Raw genomic sequence first — 26,901 nt, 5'->3', positions numbered from 1 at the left:
TTAAAAGAGCCAAGTAACATTTAGGAGCGCTTATCTATTGGAATTGTTAGTAATTTTTTTTTTTCTGGATATTTATCTGACATGAGGCTCCTTCAATGTTTTATTGGCTTGGCCAAAAAGTTCGTGTGGGTTTTTCCATAACATCTTAACAGAAAAAAAACCGAACGAACTTTTTGGCCAACCCAATACAATGGCTTGTTTCTTGAAATTTTTAAAATTAAGATCGCTTTTAGCACATAGCATTTTCCCGAGGGTTTTAACTGTCTCTCCTCTACCGGTGAGTCCCGAGGTCAGCCCAGTCGAACGTCCTGGGTTTCAAGGTTTATCTCCCCATTTGAGGAATGGATACCGTTGCTTATTCTCCAATGTTACCAGCGCAGCTCGATCTTTCTCTAACTTCCTTATTATTCCCACGTTCATTTTCTTCTTCTCGTTCTCCCGAACGTTTCCCATGATCACGCTGACTGCCAACAGCACTAGGTTAATAATTCAGCATCTTCACACGTTTTGAAACTTCGAGGCAGTTCACGCAACACACACATCAGGTAAGTCTCAGGTGAGACCCTGTCCTACCCAGGGACTTGGCTGGGAGTCTGGCGAATGTGAAGGAAAACCGCACCCAGGCTCCCTGCAGGGGTGAGGGACACACAGGTAAGCAAGGTGGGACCTTTCCCTCCCAGCAACTTCCATCACGGGCCACAGCTGAAGACTCCCAGACATACATGCATGTGGGTTTATGTTCTCACAGTGCAGATAAAAATCACTGGACTCAGTACTGAGGGTTTTTTGTCTTCGTCTGTCAGTTCCAGGAATGCCTATGACTTCTGCCGTCTGCCGCCTGAGATGACTCACGGTGGGGCTGGACTGGGCAGCTAGGTCCCGTGTGGCATCTCACAGACCCTCAAGGACGGCAACTGTGTCACGTCCTTGCAGAACCAAGAACTGCTTCTTCTAAGAAGGGTGTGTTACCCCAGCCAACCCACATCCTTCACTCTTGACAACATCTTTCACTTTACTGGAAGTGGACCAGGTCCCGTATCCCATAAGCAGATATCTGGCTTTTCCTTCTCACTGGGCAGCCTGGTGTATAGCAGCCCTCTGGGACCTGAGCCATCACCAGCGCCCCTGGAAGGCTTCTTAAACTACCCGCAGACACTGTGACTCAGTCCGCCTGGGGTGGGGTCTGAGCCCGGGCGTCGCTAACAAGTTCCCAGGTGGTGGTGGTGGTGACGCTGGCCCGGTGGCCGCACTCTGAGAACCACTGACATTCAGAAACCAGTTTTTAATGACTTGCCACACCTGTGTCTCTGGTGCAGCTTTTTGATGTCCTGGTTTCCCCAGCTAAAAACAGGAATAATCCCACCAACCACCAGCTTGTACCTAATCCGAAAATATCAGGTTGATACAGCCTCGCACATAGAAACCTGCAGCTGATCTCGGGAAAAGCGTGTCCTGAAAACTTTAAGACGTGTTCAAACCGCCACACCTGACGGTGCACCTGCCTCGAAGGAGGCACGTGAGGTCGCCCTCCTTGGTGAGCTGCTCCACCAGGCGGGGGCGTGGGCACGTGGCACCCGACACCTGGCAGACACTGCCTGGGGAGAGGCCTTGGTGTCGCGACCGTGCCCAGCACATGCGAGGCCCAAAGCAGACGTGCACGTGCTCGTCCTCACAAACTATCACAGGTACTCGGCACCAACAGTGGTGCTCTAAGGCAGGTGACGGCACGCACCGGCGTTTCGGGAGGGTGGCCGGAACATCTCCATCATGTCCTGGAAATGCCTCCCAAGCCCGGGCCGTTCGCCCTCTTACCCACCTGTGCCCCAGCAGATCCACAAATGAGACCTCCCAGGGCTACCTGCAGAACAGACCTGGAACCAGACCCCGTCAGGTGACCCGCAGCCAGCGCTGCATCAGCACCCGCCCTGCCCTGCGGCCACTCCCACAGCAGACAGAGCAAGCGAGGCTCCCAGGGCACAGCCCTGCCCCGCTTTGGCCGCTGGCATGATTTCAGGTGGCAGAGGAAGCTCGGCACCCAAGGCCCCCCACGTCTGACCCACCTCTGTGTCCAAGATCATCTTCCGCCCCAACTGGCCACTCGGGCTCTGGCCACACTGGCCACCGCCTTCCTCTTCCACAAGCCAAGCGGAGCCAGCCTTTACCCTGGCTGCCGCCGTGCGCCGGGCACGTAGTCTCAGCCCAGGAGTCACTTCCTCAGAGACGCCGACCGCACTTGTCCCTCTGCATCCCGCTGCTTTATTCCATTTCTTCCTAGTGCCGGTTATCTGAAAGCATGTTACGGGCTGACTTATGATTTATGGGCTGTGGGCCCCCCATCAGCCCACCAAGTACGTCTCAGTGGGCACAGGTTTGGTGACGTGCACGACAGTATCCAGAATCCGTCGTGTCTAGAACGGCACGTGGTGTGCCTAAGTGGTAACTACGCATAATAAATGAGGTGAATTCACTTCTCTTTCAGCCTGGTCTGTTTTGCAGAATTCCTGAGATGCAAACTCCCTGAAGTATAGTTTTTGCCCGTGGTAATGGGTCCCCTGGGCTCGGTGAGCTCATCCTTGGTGAGAATTCTCTTCCACGTGAGTCTCGGCTCCGGTGATGCCCCACGGAGGTTTCATTTCTGACCCTGAGGTTCCAGCGAGCTCCCCTGGTTCTTCTGTCAGCCCTGGAGAGCAGCTGGAATTTGGAAAGGAACATGTAGCCACGTGTGGTGCAGACTCCAAGGCGCTGATGTCCTTCCCGCCCACGGCCCGGGGCAGTTGTCCAGCTTTGGAGCTGAGGCCCTGTGCTGCGCAGAGATCTGTTATCACTGATGCTCTGAGGCCCGGCTTCGTCCCGGGGGCTCAGTTCTAAGTGCAGAAGAGGCCTGAGATCTCAGCCCCGGGTCCCGTGCAGGGATAACCCAGGCCCCTGGGCCCCTTTCTGGTTCAGCTGCCCTGTGGTGCCCTGTGTCACTCCAGCGTGAATCTGTCCTGGGTCTCTGCCCAGCACCCCCTTTCCTGTGCTGGAGGTCAGCGCTGTGTCCGTATTTGGATAATGTCACCTCTTACCTGGTGTGTCTGGATGCTCCCAGCTTCCATGTGGACCAGAAGATCCACCCTTTCCTTTGTGCTCCTGACCTGACCCTGCGTCCCGGGGACTTCATGTCGTGTGCTCTGCTTTATGGCCCTGTTAACACACCTGTTCCTCAGGCCTGCTCCAAAGCACCGAGCAGGCTGCCGGGCACCCAGGGCACATGCGATAAATACTTGCTCTTACAGGAAAGAGTGACTTTCAACATTTTGTCACCAATAGCCGGTCGTGCTGGCCGCTGCAGCTCACTGCCCTTCCCAGAGGCCAGTTCATCCTGTCAAACCACAGAGCCTTCTGCAAGAAATCTTCTACCGTAGCAGAGGGGAGGAAGGGTGGTCATTAGGGGGCGAGAAAGAGGGGGCACCTCAATGGCCTTTAAAAGCCAGTGACGCCCCTGGAGCCACTCACGACTACAGGCAGAGGTGGGACACACCTCTTACCGCGATTCCCTCGACTGGCCCCAGATACACCCAGGCTTCCACACTGGGAAGGCGGGGATATAGTAACAGTAAGAGCAGTAGCTGATCTCTGCAAGCGCTACTGCAGGCCGGACATACGTCAGGGGCCTTACGTAATAACACAAGGGACAAGTACACGGGTGGGTGGAGCAGGTCTACCCCATACTGGGGTGCCTGGTGCCTGCAGACGCTGTCCATCTGTCTGTCCACACACACTTCTCACTTATCAGAGTACCCTGGGTGCCCTTTTCACCATAGAGTCATATTTTTACATTTGTGTGTTTCAAAGAATTATTTTTTATGCTTTACAATGGATTTAAATAAATGAACATTTTTACCTTGCCTAACACTAAACCTTGATATATTTTTAAAATTTAAAATAAAAAAATAAGATAAACAAAACCCCTAAAGCTTTCCCACAGGGGCCAGGCCCCCAGACCTGCTCCAGGAAACCATCCTCTGCCTTTTCTCTCTGACACGTTTCCTCCTACCTGGGACAGGTGGGAGCAGAGCCTGGGCTGAGCCTCAAAGCCTGGAGGTGATGGAGACAACGCTGCCTATCCTTACAGGTGTGTGAGTCTCCAAGAGGCTGTGTCTCCAGGGGCCAGCAGACAGCACCACTGCCCTTGGGCGCAGTGGAGCCCAGGAAGCCAGAGGAGTGGGGTCAGGGGATTCCTGACTGCAGAGCTAGAGACAGCACAACTCCGGGCTCAAGGGTCAGCTGGGTGTCCTCAGCTTTGCCATCTATACAATGGGGCCATGAAATGCCCAGACCGAATGATCCACTATTAATACAGTGCTTGCCATTTGCCTCTGACACAAACACGATACAAACAAGTGTTAAATAAGGAAATGTCCTGAAATTCCAAACCAAGCAAAGCCCAGCTCTGGACGCAGCATATCCTTAGGGATATGAGGACAGGCTGCCCACTCCATCCTGCTTTGGGGAACGACTTCGTTCTTTGCCTCTTAAGACCCTGCAGGAAAGAACAGGATGTCCCCAAACACGCGGGCTCCTGCGGAACGGGTGCCGTCCAGCCTCGGGGGGGGGGGGGACGCTTTTCCTGGCAGGTGGCCTTTTTCTCATCTGTCCTTGTAGCCTCCCCACCACTGCCGAGGCTCTGAGGACACTGTGAGCGAGAACCCGGCTCTTGAGGAAAAGACACGTGAGTCTGGCTCATGTGATTTCTCTGCTGGGGGGGTCTGCTGCCAGGGTGAGGGTGGGGCCAGCCTGTTAAGCTGCAAGGTCGCGCTTTCTTCCCCTCCCCCGCACCTTAGGAAAGGAAGCCCCGTTAATAGCCGTGTCCGCTAGGGCGAGCACTTAAAGCTAAGACACAACTGACTTCTGGCCACAAATCGGGTTTTCATTAGTGACTAAATAACAGAAACACAGTGCAGCGGGTAAATCCTCCTCTCCAGTACCTTGTACCCAGTGCGGGCCGGCGGGAGCGCCTGGCACAGAAAGGGGACGGGAGGGAAGGAAAGAAAGAAAGGAGGTTTTTACAGAAAGGGTACAACGCTCATTTTTCGGGTAAACATCTCTCTATCCGAGAGCGGTGTTTTTCAAGCTTGGCTAAACATTAATCCCCTGAGGAGTTTAAAAGCATCTGGTTGCCCAGGTCACAGCCCCAGGCCAGGCCAGTGTGTTCAGTTATTTTTTCTCTGAAGTCAGCAAGCCAAACCCTAAAAGTTACACACGGTTCTAAAAGGCCTAGTGGGCTCGTCCAGAGCAGGGGTGGACAAACTTCTGCAAAGGACCAGAGACTAAATGCTCTCGGCTTTGTAGGGCCACAGCGTCTTGGTCGTATCTGCTCAGCTCTGCCATCGTGGCATGAGAGTGGTCACGGATGATACATGTGGAAACACGTGAGCACAGCCGTGTTCCAACAAAACTTTATTTATAGCAACAGACAGCGGACCAGAGTTGGCCTGCGGGCCGGCGTTTGCCCATCCCTAGCCCAGAGGAGACAGGGGACAGTGGCTCTGCTAAATCTCTCCTGAACACCTCCAAACACATTTCCCCTCCCAACACGAGACCCCGCCCTTTGCAAACCCAGTCATGAAAAGTCATGTCGAACACCCAGCAAGCGTGTGTTCAGCCAGACCGTGGAGGGTAGGTGGCTGGAGCCGGGCAGGGGCGCCTAGGCCTCGCCCCACTCCTCCGTCTACTTCTGTGTAGGTCAGAACGTTTGCCAAGATGAAACGTTTAGGAGAGGAAATTTTTTTAAAAAGAGAGGAAAATTCCCTCATTAAAAATGCCACAAGCTGAAACTGGCGGGATGTCTGGGGACCGCGGGGGCCGAGCCCGGGGCGCGGCCCTGGGACGCAACGCAGGTGGCCCGGGGGGTGGCAGGGAGGATACTCACGACCAATAGAGCAGCATGGGCAGGAAGGGGCAGATGATGAGGGCCTGCAGCACCTGCCAGTCCCGGCACAGGGCGGCCAGCCCGGGCATGAGGAGCTGCCCCGCCGTGGCCACGAAGCTCGCCACCATCGTGATCAGGAACCGCTTTCCCGGGGGGCAGAGCTCTATGCCTGGAACACAGAAGGGACAAGAGAGCCGTGAGCGCCTGGCCAGCACGCTTCCCATCTGGCCGAGGGCTGCAAGGTGGTGCGTCAAGGCTGAGAGGCTCGTTTGTGCAGCTGGATGAGCTGAGGCTCCCCCTGCAAAGGGAGCGAGATCGTTGCTCAGGGTCACAGAGCAAGTCGTGGCCGGAGAACGCTGTGATGGAGAGCGGCCGGCTCAGGAACTAGGAGACGCTGCCTCGCGGGGAGACAGAGCGCGTGCGTCACACGCGGCCCCCATACCTTCTGCTCTCTCGGCGCCTCTGAGCTCCCTCTGCCGCCCTTCCTTCCGTCTCTGCTGCTGGACCACGCGGCCCTCCCAACCTCTGCACAGGGCACAGGAAGCCCAGCCCAGCTCCCCCCGCCTCACCACCCCTCCTTCCGTCCCACTGCTCCCCGAGCTCTGAGTTCCAGGCAACCCACTCACACGTGAGACCAAGACAGGTCAGTCGCACCCAATCCATCTTCTGAACAAGACAGAAGCCAAACCATGAAGCAGACTGGATCGCGTAGGGCGGATCTCACCCAAGCCCCCCCTCCCTCTCAGAATTCTGCTGCCCCCGTGACCTGGGCATCCCACGCACCCCCCTCAGATGACGGCTCTGCCAGTAGGGGCAGGTCTGATTCACCTTCATAGCTGCAAAAACACCGGTGTCTGCCTTCAATAAATGTCAAGGACACAGTCCCTCCTGTTTGCAAGAATCTATGCTCTTAATTTGACCTTGCGCAAAAAAAGATGGTCACAAAACCTTAAATTGTAGCACCCAAGTGACAACCAGTGCACACCCACTACATGAGTTCCTGTAATAAGAGTCCCCAGTGCTAGAAAGTGCATCTGGGTTTTATATATTTTCCCCCTATAGGGCCTGTAATTTGTTCACTATTCTTCCTCAACAATTTGCAGGATTCCCTAAAGCTTGCTTTTTTTTTTCATTTTTTTTAAAAAAAAAGCGTAGTTAAAATGATTTTTTAAAAAAGAATGAGACCCTCAGGAGAGAATACTTCTCACGTCTCTGTATCCAGAGACTGTTCGTAGATCAGTGGCTACAGCCCATCTGCTGGTTGTCCAGAGGCCAGAGCAGAGGTCAGAGGTCAAAAGGCAGTAAGAAGGAAAGCAGATGAGAGGGGGCGGAACAGGCCGGTTACATCTGGCCACAGGAGGGAATCGGCATTAACAAGGATCATGCACCACGCCAGCCAATAGCTACACCAGCTCATCTGTAAGGAAGAAATAACAGCTGCCCGCGTCTCCACCCCTGCCCTGCCGCAGACAAGCAGGTCAGCACCCCAGCTACCCGTGCGCAACAGAGAAGCCTGGCCTTGCTACCAGCTACCCGTGCGCGACAGAGAAGCCTGGCCTTGCTACCAGCTACCCGTGCGCGACAGAGAAGCCTGGCCTTGCTACCAGCTACCCGTGCGCGACAGAGAAGCCTGGCCTTGCTCATAAAGAACTTTTGCTATTTAATTAAGAAAATAGGATCAAACAGTTCTCTCCTGGCCATTTACTGTGCTGCTGTTCTTTTCAGCGCCCAGGCCAGGTTCACGTAAAGGATCACTTCCTAGCGGGGCTCAGGTATTTACCCCACATCTGGCGTTCCTTTTTTTTTTTTTTAAACTTTTAATTTATTTGGGAGTATAGCCGATTAACAATGTTGTGATAGTTTCAGGTGCAAAGCAAAGGGACTCAGCCATACATATGCATGTATCCATTCTCCCCCAGACTCCCCTCCCATCCAGGCTGCCACGTAACACTGAGCAGAGCTCCCTGCGCTATACAGTAGGTCCTTGTTGGTTATCCATTTTAAATATAGTTGATCCCGGGCTTCCCTGGTGGCGCAGTGGTTGAGAGTCCGCCTGCCGATGCAGGGGACACGGGTTCGTGCCCCGGTCCGGGAAGATCCCACATGCCGTGGAGCGGCTGGGCCCGTGAGCCATGGCCGCCGAGCCTGCGCGTCCGAAGCCTGTGCTCCACAACGGGAGAGGCCACAGCAGTGAGAGGCCCGCGTACCGCAAAAAAAAAAAAATAAATAAAATGAAATAAAAAATATATATAGTCGATCCCAAAGTCCCTAACTATCCCTTCCCCCCGCCCAACTGGCATTTCCGCTCTTAAAAATAATAAAGAGATCAGGGTCTTTTAGAAAAGACTAACAGTTGCAGGCTCTAGTTTTCACGTATTAAATAAGCACAAGCAGTGGATGCGCTGCCATGGAAACCAGAACTCGGCATCCGCCAGGGCGAGCGTGATGCTCTGAGGCTCGGCACAGGTTAGGATCAGATGAGAAAATGCAGCACTTGGCCCCTCAGAGAGGGAGCGTCAAGACAGCATAACGGCTTCACGTCCTCAGGTTCGCTGTTTCGACAGGCCCTGCGCGGGGCTGGCGGTTCTCCTCTTCTCTACCTGGCTCTTAAGTATGAAGATATCTGCAGCTATCGTTCTGTTCCCCCAGGCTCCCTTCGGGACGTCTAATCCCACACGTCAGTCTACACCACGTGCCGTCACATCGAGGATCACAGGCCACTTCCCAAACCCAGGGCGAGGTTTGTGGGCGACAAAGCAGCATCGCCCCTCGACAGGCAGAGGATTCCACAGTCTGGCTCCTCCTCCCTCGACCCTCCCTGTGACCACTGCTCAGACGACGATGAGCTTGTCGTGGTTGTCCTTCCACAGGGTCTCTCCTTCCTCGCCCGCAAGTGGCCCGAGCGATCCTCTAACTCCCAGCTACCTGGATGGGAAGCATCAGCGTCACCTGGCAGCTTCTTAGGCACACAGAGCCTCAGGCCCCGCCTAGGCCCCCAGGATCACACCTGCGTTTTAACAAGAGCCCCAGATGCCCCCCTGACAAGCACTGGCTCACCGTGCTTCTCCCAAACCGTGGGCATCACCCACAGCAGGAGAAATGCTTTTGTCTCCCAGGCACACGTCTATGAGAGCGGAATAAGTAAAATCGTTTCCCGACCTCTCCAGGGCTTCTGTTTTGCTAGGAATCCTAGCAGAGATTTTGCTTTATCTCATCGGGTAGAAGAACGTAGAGCATTCCAGCAGATCTACAGTATTTCAGTATTCCTGCTGAGGCAATGGAAAAACACAGCCATTTGATGTAAGGACACGGGTATGACACTTACAGTGACCCTTTTGCCTTGACTCACCAGGAATCCGTTCCGAACTGCCTGAAATCAACTACGTTCTGAAGGTGGCTGTAAAGATGTTTAAAAAAGAAAAAGCAATTATCAAAGAACCTCAGGCACTTTGGGTTTGCCTTTAATCACATGCTCCTTTTGGATGATGAGAAGTCAGCTTTTCTGAAGTGAGGAGAGGAAGGAATACATCAGAGGGTGAACGTCCTAAGTCCCCGCATCTGGGAGGGGGTGGGGCCTGCAGGTAGATGGTTCTACCCGAGGAAGGTCTGATCCCAGCTCTGCGCACAGGAGCACTCAACCCTTATCCTTTCTTAAATGCATTTTTAAAAAGCTGTGCGTGCTTGCCGCGGCTCCGGGAGCCTACGTTTTCTTGGGATCTCGAAGTGCTCCCAGCTGCTCTGAAATGAGTCTCCAGGGTTTTTCTGGATGGCAGTCGGCCGTAAGGAGGGAACACATGCAGCTGGCTGACAGCATCCGCATAGAACGAGGAGGAAGTGGGCCCTGCAGGGGAGAGGCTGGGGCGCCAGTGTGGGTGCACGGCAGGCGTGGGACCCCTTCCCCGCCCCTTCCCGTCAGGTGAAGTCACTCAGCCTCTCTGTGCTGCTCCTTCCTGGCCTACAAAGCAGATAACATTCCTCGGCCACGAGGTGACACACATCCAACCGCCGTTCAAGGCTGTCGTCCCTACAGACCTCAGGCTCAGGCCGTCTGGGTCCGGCTCCGGGTGGGCTCACATCCCCCAGAGACTAATGCCACTAAAGTAAGTGCTCCCATGCGGGACCTGAACGATCCTGGGTTTTAGGCAAAACTCGGTCGGAACCGACAAAACGATACGCGTACAAGCCCCTGTGACAGGATTCTTGGACGTCAGTAGCCTCTGCTCTCCAGGGGAGGCTGACGAGGCTGCGTGGAAAGAACAGTCTCCTCTGGGTGACGGTCCCTCTCTTGCTGCCTCCGCCTCCCCTTCGGGCTGTGAGGCCCACACCCACCTCCCCCCACCCTCACGAACTCCTGCACCAGGTCCCCAGGAAAGAAACGGGGAGTCCGGACTGGCAAGAAACCAGCCTGCACGCAGGCGTCAGCACAGGCTCCCAGCGAGCCCAGCAGGATGTCAAGCCCTGCTCCTGCCCCCACGGCTTCTCGAGAAGCACCGGCCCCTGCGGTTCCCCGGGGGCGCCGCCCGGCTCACTGTGGCTGGACCCAGACGTCACCCCACCTGGGGCAGGAGTCGCTGGAGGAGGGAGACGGGCTCAGGAAAGGACAGTCTCCCCCAAACTGTGTTCAAGCACCAGAACGAAACATGCTTCTGGATCCGCCGGGGAGTGAGAAATCCATCAAAGCCCGGGGCTCCGCCGAGCGGCTCGGCCACCCCACGAAGGGGCAAGCCCACCACGGGCTGCCGGGCCCCTCGCAGCCCCGCGGCGGCAGCACAGGCCACTCAGGGGCCACTGGGCCAGGCTCACGTCCTTCCACGCGGAGCCCCTCCCTATCCGCCCAAGAACATCTGTCATCAGCCGAGGAGCTGAGGGGCCGCCAGGGAGAAACTGCCCGAGGCAGGAGGAAGGGGGCCCTGCCCAATGGAAGGGGGGTGGCATCACAGCCCCCCACCTTGGGCACCGGCTCCCTCCAGCCTGGCCCGGCCCAGCCTCCGGGCTGCTGACGCCCCCCGGGCCCGGGCTCCTCCCCAGCAAGGGGGTGCGCTCACTGGCCGCTGCCCCGACACCCGCCGGCCTCTCTCCTCTTCCCTGCTCCCTGCCCTCACCAAGCTGGCCCGGAAGGGGACACACCACTCTCTAATTACGGCTGAGGACACGGGGCCCCCAGAACCCCAGAAAATAGACCTGTGACATGTGATTCTGCAATTCCTTATTATAGCAAAAAGTGGCCTGAAATCGCCAGTCATGGAGACTCAAATAGCATCTGAGGGCGTGACTCTAAAAGGCTGCTGTTATCACAACAGCTTCCATGTCTCACCTTCCCCGTGGAGAACTTCCTTTCCTCTCAATTTAGGACCTGCCAACCCACCGGAACGGTTAAAACCACCTCCATTTAGAGAAAAGAAGATAAAAAAATATGGAAACGTAAAGATCTCCCACAATTCACATTCCAGTGCCTGCCAGACATACAGACTCGAACATCTCACGCTCAAATGCAGAAGAACCACATCCCCTACCTGCTGGGTTACCCATCAGGTCTGCAGCGCTGGGCTAAGGCACAGCTCCCCCTCACTGTGGCTAAACACGTCGGTGGGCATTTTTCAGCCATTAAACTCACTCAATCTGCACAACTCTCCGATGGAGGGACTGTTCTTTTTTTTTTTTTTTTTTTTTTTTGGGGTACGCGGGCCTCTCACTGCTGTGGCCTCTCCCGTTGCGGAGCACAGGCTCCGGACGCGCAGGCTCAGCGGCCATGGCTCACGGGCCCAGCCACTCCGCAGCACGTGGGATCTTCCCGGACCGGGGCACGAACCCGTGTCCCCTGCATCAGCAGGCGGACTCTCAACCACTGTGCTACCAGGGAAGCCCGGAGGTACTGTTTTTAACGCTCGTTTCACACAAGAGGACCCTAAAGCTCGGAGTGATTACGTGACTTGTCCAAGGTCACACAGCTAAGGAGGGAACCGAGCAGGAACTGAAGCTAGGGCCCCCGTCCCCCGGTGCCTCCGCCCGCCTGGCTGCAGGCAGGTCTCCAACAGGAGTCCCTGGTGGGTCTGGCCTCTAGGCTGCGCCCACTGGAATCTAAGGTCCTGGAGGTCAGGCCTCCTCGGCTTTGCTCACTGCCCTTCCTCAGAGCCTGGGATGGTGCCTGGCACACAGCGGGGACTCAGGTATCTGTCACCTGAAGAAGCTCGTGATGGACTCTTCCCGTCTGGTTCAGTGGCTTTACCTGTGCTCCTCTTTCCTTAGATGTCTACGATGGAATCAATGAGCGTCACGGTAGCTGAGACTGGTGAGTAAATCTGCAGAAGCTGGTCTGACACAGGAGCCCACTGTGGTTCACAGATTCACACGCTGAGCACTACTGGGGAAACCACTGCCCACAAAGCCCAGCTCCGCAGAAGGAGCCCCTGAGCCCAGCGTCCTCTCCAGATAACGAATTCTTTCTATCACCTTATGTTTCTTTTAAACGAGTATGATAATTACTCAAAATGAGGAAAAAGGATTTAAACGCTCGCTGATGTTTCCGCTTAGCAAGCGCTTCTGTTTAAGAACAGTGACTAACGTTCAGCAGTACACGCTTAAGAATTTACATTAATTCCACTTTCAGTCTCCCAGCATTTAGCGAGAGAGGAAAAATCCAGCGAGAGAAGGGACCTGAAGCATCAGAACAGCCTCAAGCCCGCTGAAACCCCTGCATTCTGCATCTGCTGGGCACCTTCACAGGTTGAGTGAAGGAGCAGGTACAGAGAGAGGGGGATTTTCGGGTCCAGAACACAGGTTTCCAGCCGTCAGTTCCAAGTGACACTCCTCAATCCTCATTTTCTTTGGTACCATCCGTCCTACGGGTCAAAATTGCACTTACTGACCCATCATGTCTGCATCGTTAGATGAGGCACCCAAGCAGAGTCCTCAGAGACGGCAGGTCTGAACCCTCAGAGGAAGGTGGCCCAGGAGCACAGTCCTAAGTTACTGCCAACTCTGCCTCACATTAGCAGCACACGCTCCCCAGGTGTCGGCGGGCAGGGAGGACCACCCAACTTTTATTTCTCTTCAACAGCACTGTCGACGTTGTTGGTGTTTTATGAGCTTGACGAGCAGTCAGGAAAGCAGGGGTTGGGTTTATGGTAAATAGAATATAGCTCAACATGAGGTCACAGTATCATTACTGTATAATACCTGGTAATGGTAAATGTACTTCACTCTTTAGCATACTCGTCCTCAACAGGGAGGAATTCTTAGCAATTAGTCTTTCTAAACAAGGTCTTCCTTTTTTCTCATTTGCCTCTTCTGCGTACCTGCCCGTCTCTCTTATGTCTGCATTTTTAAAAGCTTTTGAAAGTTCATACATTCACCAAGAAGACAGAATCGTGTAATGAATCCCCAGAGACCATGTGTGGGGTCAGCGATGATCAATATTTTGCTTCTCTTGGTTCTTCTGCCACTTTTCTTTCACTGTTTCCTGTAATATTTAAAATCAAATTCTCTCTTTTTTTTTTTTTTTTGCGGTACGCGGGCCTCTCACTGCTGTGGCCTCTCCCGTTACGGAGCACAGGCTCCAGACGTGCAGGCTCAGCGGCCATGGCTCACGGGCCCAGCCGCTCTGCGGCATGTGGGATCTTCCAGGACCAGGGCACGAACCCATGTCCCCTGCATCGGCAGGCGGACTCTCAACCACTGCGCCACCAGGGAAGCCTTAAATCAAATTCTTGAAGTCATTTCACTTCTAAGCCCACAGACGTCTCTCTATAAAAAGGATATTTTCTTACTTAAAGACCAATACCATCATCACATCTGACAAAATCTATGATAATTCTTTAATGTTATTTATTCTCCAGTCTATGCTCTGATTATTCAATTACCCCCCAAATCTCTTTATGGGTGTATGTTTAAAACACCAGGTCCAAACGAAATTCATACGCTCGGCTCTAAGTCTCCTTCAATCTAGAAAAGCCCCTCCCATCCCCTTTCCCAGGGCTCCGTCTTGCTGAAGAGGCCAGAGGGCTCTGGTTTTGTCTGAATACCTACTTCCCGGGGGGTGCTGACTTGTTCCTTCATTCGCTTTTTTAATCTCTGAACAGTAAGTTAGACCTGAAGGTCCAGCTGGACTCAGGTGCAACATTTTCCGTAAGAATGGCTCGCGGTGGGCCCGTGCTTCCTGCTGCAGCCCCCCAGGAAGGGCACCTACTTTGGAAGATGCTGAGCTTGACCAACAGACTCACGTGGTGGTGTCTCAGCCTCCCATCCGGACCGCTCACCAACACCTTCCTCCTGGCTTCAACATCCCCCGACGGGCAAGGCCCACATCAGTGATTTCATCAGGGGTGCAAGATTTTCTAATTCCGTCGTTCACTGCGCGTTGTTTTTCGCCTTGAGTTATACTTGTACAGAAGAACTCTTATGCACCAGGGAGGGCCATTCAGAAGAGGCAGCACTACGGAACCACAGTCACACCAGGCAACAGGTAATTTCACAGGTCACGTCACCTCTGAGAGCTCCCACTGTGCTCAGAGCAAACGCAGGCCTTCACAGTGACTTGAGGCCTGACATGTTCTCCAGCCCCTTCCCCCTCGGACCTCATCTGCCACTTCCCCTGCCCGTCACCCACTGGCCTCCTCGCTGCACCTGCTGTCTGTCCCTGTGCCTGGAACACCCTCCCCAGAGTGTCCCACGCTCCCTCCGCCCACGTGTCACCGGATCAGGGAAGCTCTGCCTGACCACGCCACACGTAACAGCCATCCCTACCCTGTCTCATCTCCCCAGGTTCTTCCTGATGGCTCACCACACAGCGGACAGTGTCTCTGGACTGTGGTTCTCAAGTTTCTCAAGTGTGGTCCCAAACCAGCAGCAGTGGCACCTGGGACCGTGCTGGAAACACAAATTCTAGGGCCCTGCTCCAGACCTGCTGAATCCGTACCTGGGGCTGCATCCAGCACCCCGTGTTAACAAGCCCTACAGCGGACCTGACAAGTATCACATCATTCAATCCTTCTAATAACCCTAGGAGGTAGCACTATTTTATTATTAAATTTTAAAGATAACAGAACACAGATTCCTGGGGCCCGGCCTCAATGCTGATTCGGGGGGTCTGGGTCAGGGTTGCAGAATCTGTGCTAACGAGTTCCCAGGTGACGCAGGTGCTGCTTGTTCAGGGACCACGCTCCGGAGCCCAGCGCTGGGAACACCATGGGGAGAGTTCTACACATCTTAGCCCTGAGATCCCATATTAAGGTCCCCTTGCAGCATTAGCGTATTAAAACTAACACAGCTCAAGGCTACACTGCAGCTTAGAACACCTGTTGGCCTGCAGGCCTTGGGGAGACTACGTGCTTGCTTTTTTCCCCATCACCATGTGTGACTTTCTTTCCCACTGAGGAAAACAGCTCTTCCAGTGCCCCCAGGGCAAGGCAGGCAGAGGCTTAAAAGACCTGGAGTTGCAAAGAAGTTCGACTCTCAGCCTAATTCAGATAAGAGGAAACTCAGAGAACACCCACCGGGGCTGGCAGAGTCCAATGCCAGGCAGGTAAGAAATGTGCCAAACCGGCCTGGGATGAGGGGTGGACCTGCGGCGAATCACGGCTTGCTGGCTCTGTTTAAAGCCCTTCAAATTCAATTAGAAGAAAACCTCTGTCTGGGTCGCACGGAACCCGGCGGGGGCCAGGGTCCGCCACGCGCCACAGCACCTGCTGGCTTCGTTCACGGGAGAGTAAGGTCGCAGAGGCCACTGGCAGCGACCAAGCCTGCTCCTACCCGTCTCTTCGACGTCCAGCACTGCGTCCAGCACCCAGCAGGTGCTCAAAATTTGCTGCACTAAGGGGCTTCCCTGGTGGCGTAGTGGTTGAGAGTCCGCCTGCCGATGCAGGGGACGCGGGTTCGTGCCCCGGTCTGGGAAGATCCCACATGCCACGGAGCGGCTGGGCCCGTGAGCCATGGCCGCTGAGCCTGCGCGTCTGGAGCCTGTGCTCCGCAACGGGAGAGGCCACAACAGTGAGAGGCCCGCGTACCGCAAAAAAAAAAAAAAAAAAAAAAAATTGCCCCAATTTTGATAAAAATGAAACCGGCATTCCTTCCCCAGCCCTCCCCTCCCCCTGCCTCCCCCTCAATGTGATAACCTGGCACCATGCTCGCAGGCTTTGGTAGGGACAGACACTGACCATCACTCGCCAGGTGCAGCCGGGTTCCCAAGCCCTATAGCCCCGTCCCTCCTGGGGTGAAGTCTCGGCTTTCCAGTTCATGACCTTGAGGAATATCTACCCCGAGGCCAGCCCCCCTCTGCAGTTGTACGAAATTAAAAAGGACTGTATCCGCCAAGAATCCACCTGCCGGCCGCTCCTTTCCCACGGAAACAGCATCATTCAAGATAGGTAGCCCAGAGGCGGCAACGGGAAGAGCAGAAGCGCTGAAATGGGCTGGACTTTTCCATTTTCCAAGTACCTGCCTCATGGTCTTGAGCTGAGTACTTAAAACACTCATGCTGTCACGGGAGAGGGTGACAGGTCCCCGCCGGAAGGACGGGTGACAGGAGGTGAGCTGCTGGGCTCGTTTGTCCCAGCGCCTGACACAGCACATCGGAGTAACAGCTCAGGGACTCGGTCCAACGGCCCCGGGGCTGCGGGAGACGCTCATGGCCACAGCAGAGGCTCTCGCAAAACGCCCCTTGAGTTCCAGGTAACCACGAAACAAATGAACTTTTGTAGAAGTTGATAACTCTTGTGAAAGTTGGGGACTTTTTGCATGAGAATGGCAACCTCCAAAGTGCCGGGAATGCTAACCACAGTAAACAGAGGAAGGGTCTTTCTACATGATCCCTTGTGTAAAGGCGAGCAAGGATTTTCCAGGCCCCACGTGAAAAGGGAGAAGACAATTGTCGCAGCAAACGTGCAAGCAACAGAGCACAGGCCTCGTGGAAATGGATGGGCCACGGGGAAAGGACAGCCCTGGAATGCGAGGATGGGAGAGGTCCCAAGAGATTTGTCTGTGGGTTTTGATGGGCTCCATTTGGAAGGGACACACTTAGCATTTGGAAAAGTGGCCCTGGAGGCACTATAGGTTCTAACTAATTCTATTTAAAAGAGCAGTGTTGGGCTTCCCTGGTGGCGCAGTGGTTGAAAGTCCACAAAAAAAAAAAAAAAAAAAAAAGAGCAGTGTCTTCACACTACGTTCCTTCTTTAAGGGTAACGGTGAACGGCCGGGAGCCCCACCTTTCATGCCCCCCGTGAACGCAGACGTTTGCATCACACCCACACCTCCGACCGTTTCATACCGTTCAAAACGGCCTGCTGTGAAGTCAGGGACTGTACGGCTCCCTCTAGTTCTTGGTTCTGAAGGAGGCGTGTTCAGGACAGACAGCGCTTTATAAAGAGCAGGACCCTCAGGCTGAGGCTCTGGAGCCCGACCTGCCCCGGGGGCCCTTGTGAGCTGCAGTGGGAAGAGTTTCCCAGAAAGCATCCCTCCTCTCAAGCTGAGAGGGGGCTTGTCAGCTGCAAGGGATTTAAAGTCTGCAAAAGTTCTGCCACTGAATTATAATTTTTTTTGTTTGTTTAGAAGGTTTGATTCCAAAAGCCTACTTTTTATGTGGTGTAAGAGTCTGTTTCAAGGCCAAGCTTTGAGGACACACCTGAAGCTAGCTCACTGTTAGTATAATGACTGTCAGACCTCCAGGAAACTTCCAAGGGGGTTTTGTTTTGTTTGCTCTCTCCCCCTCCCCCTCTCTTTGGTCCAGAACATAAAAGTACAGAAGTCACCCCACTTTGGATGTGAAGCCGCAGTCACTGGCAGTCACTGCTGTGGTATCAGGTGACAATCAAATGTAAATGCTGTCACACAAAACAACCCCAGAGTCCGGGGTACATGTTTAGCCAGCACCTCTGAGTCATGCTGGGCCACCACCTTTGACAAAGCTGACAGAAGATACAGAGGCCAAGGGGCAGAAAACAAATGAACTATTCACTTATCATCTATCACGACCAAAGCTTTCCTGCCAGGGTGGGGCTGTGCTTGGAATTAATTACTAGTGAGGACTGACTCCATTCCTGGTTTGGGAAAACCCAAAATTCGAGTGACGGGCTTTACACAGAATAAATAATGTAAGTTCCTTCAAAGAAAAGTTAATAGATTAAAAAAATTACGTAACTTAAATCTCCACGTACTTCTCTCATTTCCTGAACAAATTCTAGGGTCCAAGTGATTAAATGTATTTTGATTCATGGACAGAGGAAGCAACCTGCCCAAGAGAGTTAAGAAGGTAAAACCCAAGTTTTGTAACACCTGACCGAGCATTTTATTCCTCCAGGTAAATAATATGGGTTTAAATGCCGGGTATGTCTGTGTGAAAACTTATGTTCAATCAGCATTTTAAGATGGGACCCTGAATTTCAAATTAAACCCATCACAGCATGATATTTTAAGGATATGAATCTCCTTAACATAGCTCAACTCCTCCAGAAAGTCGCTGTATAGCTCACGCATCGAGATAAAGCAAAACTGAAAAGAGCGTCTCAATTCATTTAGGCAACCAACGACTAAAACTGAAATGCAGAATGAAGCAGAGCCCCAGAAACTATGAACGAGGCATGCTGGGTCACCCCCACGCCTGTGGTCCTTCTAAACGCGGAGGTCCCCAAAAGCAGTGCTCCGCAGAGTGCGGTTCCCTTAACCCTCTGCCTCACCCTCCCCTGGGATCCCGTCCAAACCTACAGAATCAGACGCTTCCTTGGTAGAAGCCAGAGTTTAGCAGGGTGTCCAGGAGATGCTGCTGCACCTGTCACCAAGCTCCAGCAGAACTGATGCAGTTCTTCATCGCCTCAAACCACCATCAGACACATAACACCTGCACCTGTTAGTGCTGCAAGGGTGGGGAGACCTTTCCCTACCCTTTTGGGTGCGCTTCCTGGGGGCCCGTGAATTAAACTGACAACAGGCAGATTGGCAAGAGAAAAGACAAAGTTCACTGCTGACTGTGGAAGTATGGACGCGGGGGGCTCACAAAGAAAGCGGCTCAGAGAAGCAGTTAGAATTTGGGGCTTATACACCACCTCAGCACGAGGAAGGAGTTAGGATTTCAAGGGGCAATAAATAGTGAGAAATGAATGCCAACTACGTAGATGAAAGAAACTATTGGAAAGTAAGGTTTAAGAAAGTCTGTTTATGCAATTTCTCATCTCTGGTGACAGGAGTCACTACCTGCACCGCCCCCCCCGCCCCGCCCCCGGGATAGGAAGCTTTCCATAAAAGGGGATGCATGGGAGATGAATTCTTTCAGGAGATCTGCTTTTAGGCAGTAAGAGGAGTGCAGAGAAAGCCTCTTCCTGCTTCTGTCCACTCTCAAACGTCTTCAGCCCAAAGGGCTCCTTATGCCACGTGGCACGTTCTGGACCCCTTCCCTAGGAAACACAGTCACCTGCGTCACGGCCTTTACTCCTCACCACATTCTTGTCCCGTTCCCATTTTACAGGGTGGCCCCCAGAGGCTGGTGACCAAACAGGTCTCGGGTCACGTGGTTTACAGCACCTGGACCTTGAATCCAGACTTTCTGGATCCTAAACATCAGGTATATCCTTTAAGAACAAAGCAGACAGCCCTGCCCTCCACACACGCACACACTGAGACGCTGTCTTCCTATTGTTCACCTCTTTTCAGTAAGACTTGCTCCATTTATCACCACGACTGCTAACCAGACCGGCTAAGCTTATCGACGAGGGCCCACTCCCGTGTCTGCTGAGACATAATGAAACACTCAGCAACCAGCCAAATGTCTAAGGGCCCATAGCTTGCTCCTGAATTGTCCATCTGCTTCCAAACATCACGACACTGATGGATGACCTCGGGGACCCGTGTGGAGTCAGGCCCAGCAAAGAGCTCATCATTGTCAAACACTCGTGCCGACCAGCGAGCAGCTCTCCCACGCGAGAAGGAAGAAAAACATCTTATTTGGAAAAGGACAGGTGGAGGGGACGAGAGGGCAGAAGAAGAAAACTACGTTCTATAAATATTCAGGGTATTATTTCCTTCACTAAATTTTATGCTGGATTCGTTAACTTTAAAGAAGATTTTTGCTAAGGAATGGGAACACGAAGTGGAGTGTTCAGCCCAGTCTCTGACAGCATTCGAGGAATATTCTGGTTTCTACAGCTTTTTCTTCCAGAATTGTACCTGACCAAAGCGGTAACCACCTAAGGCTTCTTAAATTTAAACTTAATTAAAGTTAAATAAAATAAAAAATTCGGTTGTTGAGTTAGGCTAGCCACATTTCACGTGTTCTACTGGACAGCACAGATCTAGAATCTGATGTCAAAGTGTCGAAATAAAGACACTTTGCCAACATTCTCAAGAATATGTAAGGAGGAAGGAGGGGGCAACTGAACTTAAAAGATTATTTTTAAATTGTGAAATATTTCAAGTATATTGGGAAAGTATAAGAAATACTAGAAAACACTTGTGTGCCCAAACACTTGGCTTGGTCAAATCTTTACATTTACCGTATCTCCCCACTTCTTTTTGAGTGAAGATAAGGAAACACAACAGACACAGTGGAAGCCCCAGCGGGCCCCTTCAACGAGCCCAGTGAATGCTCTACTGAAAGTTACAAAGGAGCCCCACGTCGGTGTCCGGCAACCACGCGGTGAGGACCCTACGCTCTGGACCAGGCAGCACGGGTTCTAAGCTTCCGGGACAGCTGAGAGCAACTCCAGGATGTCTGGAGATCTGCTGAAGGCTAAAGGGAACTGATTTGAATGTACAGACAGATGCATAAAGATCCTTTTCCTGGAGGTAGAAGTGGAGAGCATGTCTTGAAAGAACCAATTGCAAACTTCAAGCGTGTTAAAATGCGTGATCCTCAGGCACAAATGCCTCCAACGAAACCCTTTCTGCCCCTGTAACTGCAGAGACAAGCTTCTTACAGCTCTCCCCTGCTGACACCTTGAAGCCGAGACGTAAACGCACACAAACGCTGTGCTCTTGGCAGTTCGGGAGCTAGGCAGAAAGAAGCAGCCACCGCCCTGGGTGAGTCATTCGATAAACCTTAATAATTGGGAAACGAGCAAACCCCACACCGAGCAAGCTTCCTTTATACAAAGAAAACAGCTGTTTATCATCCAGTGTTTGACAAAAGGTCCACTGCTCAGCCTGTAATAAATACATGCGCGTGTGTCCCAACGCGAAGGACATCTGGCTGCACCAGGATGCTGTACACACTTTCACTAAGCATCACTTCGGTTATATCCTCGAGTCCAGTGGACTCCGGGCTCCGACACTGCGGGAATTAGCACACAGAGGTGTTCAGTGGCTAGGGAGTTTCGAATGCCAAGACGTGTGTTTCTTCGTACAGCCCACCTTCATTCAGCCAAAGAAAACAGTTCTCGGAGGGGAAGGACCCACTTTTAAGTTACAAGGGAAGTACACGTAGCCTACCGTCCTACAAACACGGTGCCTTTTGCAGGACAAGACGCGGGACTTGTGAGTATCCCGGGGTGAGGTGCGAGCTCCCAGGTCAGAGCAGCTGAACGCAGAGTACGTTTCTACTGTTGTGTACAAACTGTTCTGCCCCCAGGAGTTGGGTGATGAAGCTGGCTTCTCCTTCAGCATTGAAAATGTTCCACTTACAATTCACGGGCTGTTCAGCCTGGAACCACTGAAACTTTCTCCTGCTCTAGCTGCTCAGAGCCAGAGACGGGCTCCCCTGCGTCACAGGACACAGCTCCCCTCCTGTGCGTGAAGGATGCCACCTGAACCGCCAGCACTGCCCTCCGAGCTAAGTCCCACCTCTGCTTCCCTGCCGGCCAGTTTCTGCCACATCTAAAACCCACTACGGTTCATCTGGGGCTAAACTCATCACGGGCCTCCCCACCCCAAAGTCAGCTGTGCCCCTGACTTCTTACGTCTGGTTAATTACGCATCCCTCGACCCCAGCCCCCGGCTGCGGGTCCCCCTACCTGGACTCAGTCTGTGGGTCCGGGAAGCTTCCTTCCTGCAGACCCTCTGAGACCTGACTGTCCTGTCCTACCCTCTTCCATCCCTCCCGCTCAGGCTCAGGCAGGGCCCCCTCCATCACGCTCTCCAAATCTCCCACCACACGGCTCACAAGAGCATCCCCTGCTTCCCCCAACCCTCCCACTGGAAATATTCTGCCCTTGCTGACACCCAGGACGAACGTAGCCCGGCTTCCATGATCCAGCCTGGAGTCCCGGGACCCGGGGGGGAACTAGCACATCTTAACCTTCAACCTTAAAGACACAGACACTGGGGGAAATTCTAAAGACACAGAAAAGTATACATTAAGTGGATCACTGATAACCCCAAAGGCCCGGCGTTCAGATTCCCGTGTATTTCCTCCCAATCTTCTAAAGAATTAATTTAAACAACAAAATTGGCTATCTGCTTGCTTTCCTTATTTTGTAGGACACTGTAAACATTACCTCAAGTCGTTAAATAGTCCCCCAAACGAGAGGTTTTGAGGCTGCATGAGATCTGACCCCATTAATTCATGTACCTGTCCACTCTCTAGTCGCTTCCCACTTTGTGCAGTTACACTGCCCCCCCAAAGGGACATGAATGGTCTCGAGGGCCCGGTCCCTTCTCACACTCCTCGTGTCCCTGACCCAGAGCAGCCCTGGATGACCCCGGTGGACTGACGGATCTGGGTGCTGTCCTCCTAAGGGCTGAGCTGCCCCGGGCTCCCCTCCCATAGAGGCAGGGCCCAGCCCTGCAGGAACCCCTACGCGCCTCGGGTCTCCGGCCTCTGCATCTCCTAAGCTGCTTCTCTCCCAGCATCTCCTTCTCACCAGCAGAATCTGCTCTCACTCAGGCTCAGGATGGGAACCTGGTGATTCTTCTCGACACCATCCTCACTCTCCCAGCCTGGCCACCGTCTCTCCACCGCTCCCTACCCCCAGTCTGTCCCTTCCCCCTCTCCGCCTGGGCAGCCACAGGGGCCTCCTCGGGACCTCCCCACCTCCCAGTTTCCCAGCTGCACTTCAGCCAAAGTCGCCTCTTTAGGACCAAGTCTGGGATGATCTCATTCTTCCTCTCATCTCCACCTGGGGCTCCTGCTTTACCCAGGAGATGGCCCAGGAGGGCCTGCGGAGCCTGTCCTGCCCCGCTCAGGCCGCGGCCACCAGCCCTTCTGTCCGCCCCTGACAGGCCAGCCCTCCCCCGCCCAGTGCCTCTGCCTGGCCGCTCTCCTGTCCTTCCCTGGCTAAGCCTCCCGGTCCCGCATGCGTGACATGTCCTCAGGCCGCGCTCTCTCTGCTCCCCCGTGTACGTCAAGGCTCCCGGCTCTCTCATGTCACCTGATGCCCCCTTCACAGCACTGTCTCAAGTGGGGACACACAGATCTGATCGTCTGTACGATATGTGCCTGGACCTGAGGCTCCAGGGGGAAGGAGCCCATACCTCTGTCGTCTTTAATACGTGTCCCCTCCTCAGGGCCTGCACGTGGCAGGTTCTCTGTGCCATGGGAGCAGGAAGTGGGCAGGGCAGGGCATGAGCTGGCTTCTGACCACTGCCTAGTACAACCCCCCCAGCTTGCGGGGCCCTGGCCCCGAACCAAAGCCCACCTGCCACCCTCCCCTTCCCCATCTTCTCCCGCAGGCGGGGACGCGCTTCGGCTGGCCTGCGGCCCCTGCCCGAAGTGACCGCTGCAGCCGGCACGTTCACATCTTCCTCTCTCTGGGTTCTTGATCCAGCGAGGCCACTGCCTGGCTCCTGGCCCTGCCCGTGCGTCTCCGCGTGCGCACGTGGGACGCAGGCCCTGGTGACGGCATGACGCGTCCTGCCGTCCTGCCCAGAGCAACTCAGCCATCGCCACTGGGCGTCCACCCCGTCCCGGACACCGAGCTGGGCGTGGTGCCCTGTCCTGCTCCCCACACCTGAGGTCAGCCCCTCAGCACGGCCATGGTCACCCCCTCAGACCCACTGGGAGACGATCCAGGGAGAAAACGGTTCAGACCTTCCACCTGCAGACTCACTGGACCTTACAGCCGTGAGGGGACAACCCCTGGCCGACCTCCTGGAGCTGCCCCTTGAGGCCAGACAGAGGGTGCTTGTGAAATTCAGACCCTCTGTTCCAGGCAGGAAGGGACCGAGTGCCCTCAGCCCTCATCGCCTCGTCACCTCAGCCCTCATCACCACCCTGGAAAGAGAAGCTAATCTTTCATTATCTCTTCAGAAGAGTAAACGTTTCTCCCTCTGGGTAAACAAGGAAGCCACAAAGCACCATCTGAGCAGGAGAACAAGGGAACGTGACGGTGAGCCTTTCCTCTGACAGCTCAGCGTGGGAGCAGCCCACTCACGGGGCCAGGGGCACCCTACGGCCGCAGAGCTGGGAGATCCCCGGCCCTCCAGGGAGCCGGCCTTCAACCACAAGGAAGCACGGGGCTGTTCCATGGGAACCCCAGCGTCTTTCCATCCCCACCTTCCCCTCCCCACCCCCGTTTCTAGAACTGGTCCAGGGCAGGAACCTAAGGGTCTGTCTCTCCCCCCGCCCCATCACTATCAACACCTCCCGAAGACTTTTCAGCCCAACTGACCACCAACAGGCAAAGCCAAAGGCCCAGGGCAGGGCAGCCCCGCGGCCCTGGAGTTTCTGGAACCTTCTCCAGGCTGTTGATCACCCACAGGGCATCCCCTGTGGGCCCTGAATTATTAGAGCACCCAATATTCCCTCCTTTCTCCACCTCCGCCGCCTCACGGCCTGGCAAACAGCCATGGTTGGCATGACTTGTTTTTATCAGATTAAAATGTATCACCCCTCTTCCCACGCAGGATTGTGTTTCTGTTTGGCGAAGGATACTGAATACCCGACCAACGCTTTAAATACCACTCAGTCTGGGGAGGTAGAAGAGCGGAGGGGTGAAACCGGATTACGAAATACGCAGAACACGAAAGCAGGAAGTTCACGTTCAGCGGTCGGCGCCCCAACAACCCATTACCTTAAGGATGGATATCGCTTGTTGCTTCTGTCTCTTAGGCTACAGACCTAGGAGAGAGACGTACGCTGAGCATCCTGATTCCTGGGGTACAGGAAGGAGGGGGACCACACTCCCCTCCGTCCCCCGACATCAGCACTCCACTGGTTCCGAGGTTTTGTGTCCTTTGGGGGACGCAAAAGTCCGGGGAATGGGGAGGACCACGGTTGCTATAAAATTCTGTCCAAGTACTCGGCAGCATCGTGACCCCATACACACACACACACACACACACACACACACACACACACACACACACACACACACACACACACACACACACACACACACACACAACAGAAGGTTTACGACACAGTACTTAACCCTTATGATGTCTGTTGCACTAAATCCTACTCTTTTCCTTTTAAAATGCTGGGAAGGATCCGCCCAATGGACTTGGTGACCCCCCTAATGCTTCATGAACCGCAGTCTTCCAAATGCTGCTTTAGGGTAGGGTTCAGATCGCTTTACAAACAAGTGCACAAGGGCCTCCGAGAACTGTGACCCCGGGCCGCATCCTGCCCGCTGCCTGGTTTTGTACAACCTGCCACCTGTTTGCATTTAGCCTGTGAACTACAAACGGTTTTTACATTTTCAAAGGGTTCAAAACAACCAAAGGAAGAAGGATATGTCTCGCGTGGAATGTATGTGAACTGAATCTGAGAGTCTGCCAACAACGCTGGGCTGGAACACAGCCACGTTTGCTCACTCCCAGCCTGCCCGGCTGCTCTCACACTAGCGCACAGACTGATGGCCCGCAGGACCCTGAAGACTGGGTTTCTGACCCTCTACAGAAGAAGTCTGCTGCCTTGTGCTCTGAAGCTTTGATAGGTGCAGACCGGACCATGAGATCGAGGTGCCAAGTGTGTTGCCAGGGTCACAGGATAGTTTACCTTTACTTCCGTTTGTAGCAGAATGGCCAGTAATATCGCTTGAAGAGCGCAGCGATTTTTACTACGAGAACAGAGTCCTTAAGAAGGCTGAGCTACCGTCACCTCAGAGAGGTAGCAGTGGAGTTTCTCTGGGTGTCAGAGGAGGGCCCTTCACCACGTACTCCGAGGGCACTGAGCTAGTCGTCCAAGCGCATTTTAATTTTTAATACTCTTCTCTTATTGAGGTGTTTAATGTGTGGTGGGAGAGAAGGATGGTTTTAAAAACCATCCCTTTTGGAACTTAAATCACGAGCCTGCATTTCCTCCACAAGAGGATACACCAGGCTGATGAGAACAAATTTCTCTTAACATTCAAGAAACCACTGTGGGTAGAAAGTTCCCTTGGAACGGCAGCCAACAAAGACGTGGCCAAGGCTGACGCCACGTGCATAGAATCGCAGGAAGGAGTGAGTGCGGGGGGGCCCAGCTTCTGCGAGGCCCACACTGGAGAGGAAAGAAAGCTCCCGCCAGCCCTGCAGCCCGCAGGCCTTTGTCCAGCATTGTCCGAGGACGTGGAAACGCCTGGGGATTTAGCCGCTCGGGGTGCACAAAGGAGGGAAAAGGAAAAGTAAGAGGAAGAGGGGACTGATCCTGGCTGACGGCGTGGGGGGGGGAGGGCTTGGGGGGCTGCTGAGCTACGACCCTGGGCTTTGTCTGAGGATGTGGCCGTGAGGGGCACTCGGCCACGTCTGCACAGTCAGAGGCGGCGGGGAGTCACTTCAGCCGAACAAAGGGTCCCTTTGTGGCTCCCACTCCTGCCCCCATCCCCGCACCCCAGAAGCCCCAGAAGCCTCTCCCTGTGCCCTCCTGGCCTTGGCCTAGGAACACGCCACTGGCCACTCGGAAGGCTCGGCAGCCCCTCTCGTCCCCCCGCCGCCGCCCACAGCAGCTGGCCTTGGGGAGGCCACGCTGCTGCCATTTGGAACCAAACCGGTGGCCAAGGGGACTCGGTGCTTCCGCGCAAAGTGAGTCGGAGACCCAGGCTCGAAGGGCTGCCCATGAGCCACGCGTGCCGCCGGGCGGGTCCAAGGTGCCAAGGCCGGAGGGCACCTGCGCACGGCGGGGCCCCCGCGCCGCGCGGCTCCCTGTGGCCGTG

The 26,901-nt window shown here is 54.3% G+C and overlaps 1 protein-coding gene across 17 annotated transcripts in view; it reads right to left on the bottom strand.

The window, feature by feature from the left end:
* SLC22A23 (solute carrier family 22 member 23) overlaps nt 1-26,901 on the bottom strand; it is a 142,387-nt gene that overhangs the window by 30,896 nt on the left and 84,590 nt on the right. For 11 of the 17 annotated variants that reach the window (XR_009543078.1, XR_009543074.1, XR_009543073.1 and 8 more), the window contains one exon: nt 5,912-6,080. The exons of 4 other annotated variants lie outside the window; for them this stretch is intronic. Coding sequence is in view for 9 of the 13 variants with exons in the window: in XM_060163779.1 (XP_060019762.1) it covers nt 5,912-6,080 (169 nt within the window). In the remaining 4 variants the exon portion in view is untranslated. Of the gene's footprint in view, nt 1-5,911; nt 6,081-26,901 lie in introns of those variants that run through there. 2 more of the 17 variants (XM_060163782.1, XM_060163785.1) reach the window with 2 other exon arrangements.

This window comes from Lagenorhynchus albirostris, chromosome 10 (assembly GCF_949774975.1).
Source record: "Lagenorhynchus albirostris chromosome 10, mLagAlb1.1, whole genome shotgun sequence".
NCBI classification, from domain to species: domain Eukaryota; kingdom Metazoa; phylum Chordata; class Mammalia; order Artiodactyla; family Delphinidae; genus Lagenorhynchus; species Lagenorhynchus albirostris.
This window is presented reverse-complemented; position numbering and strand designations above follow the sequence as displayed.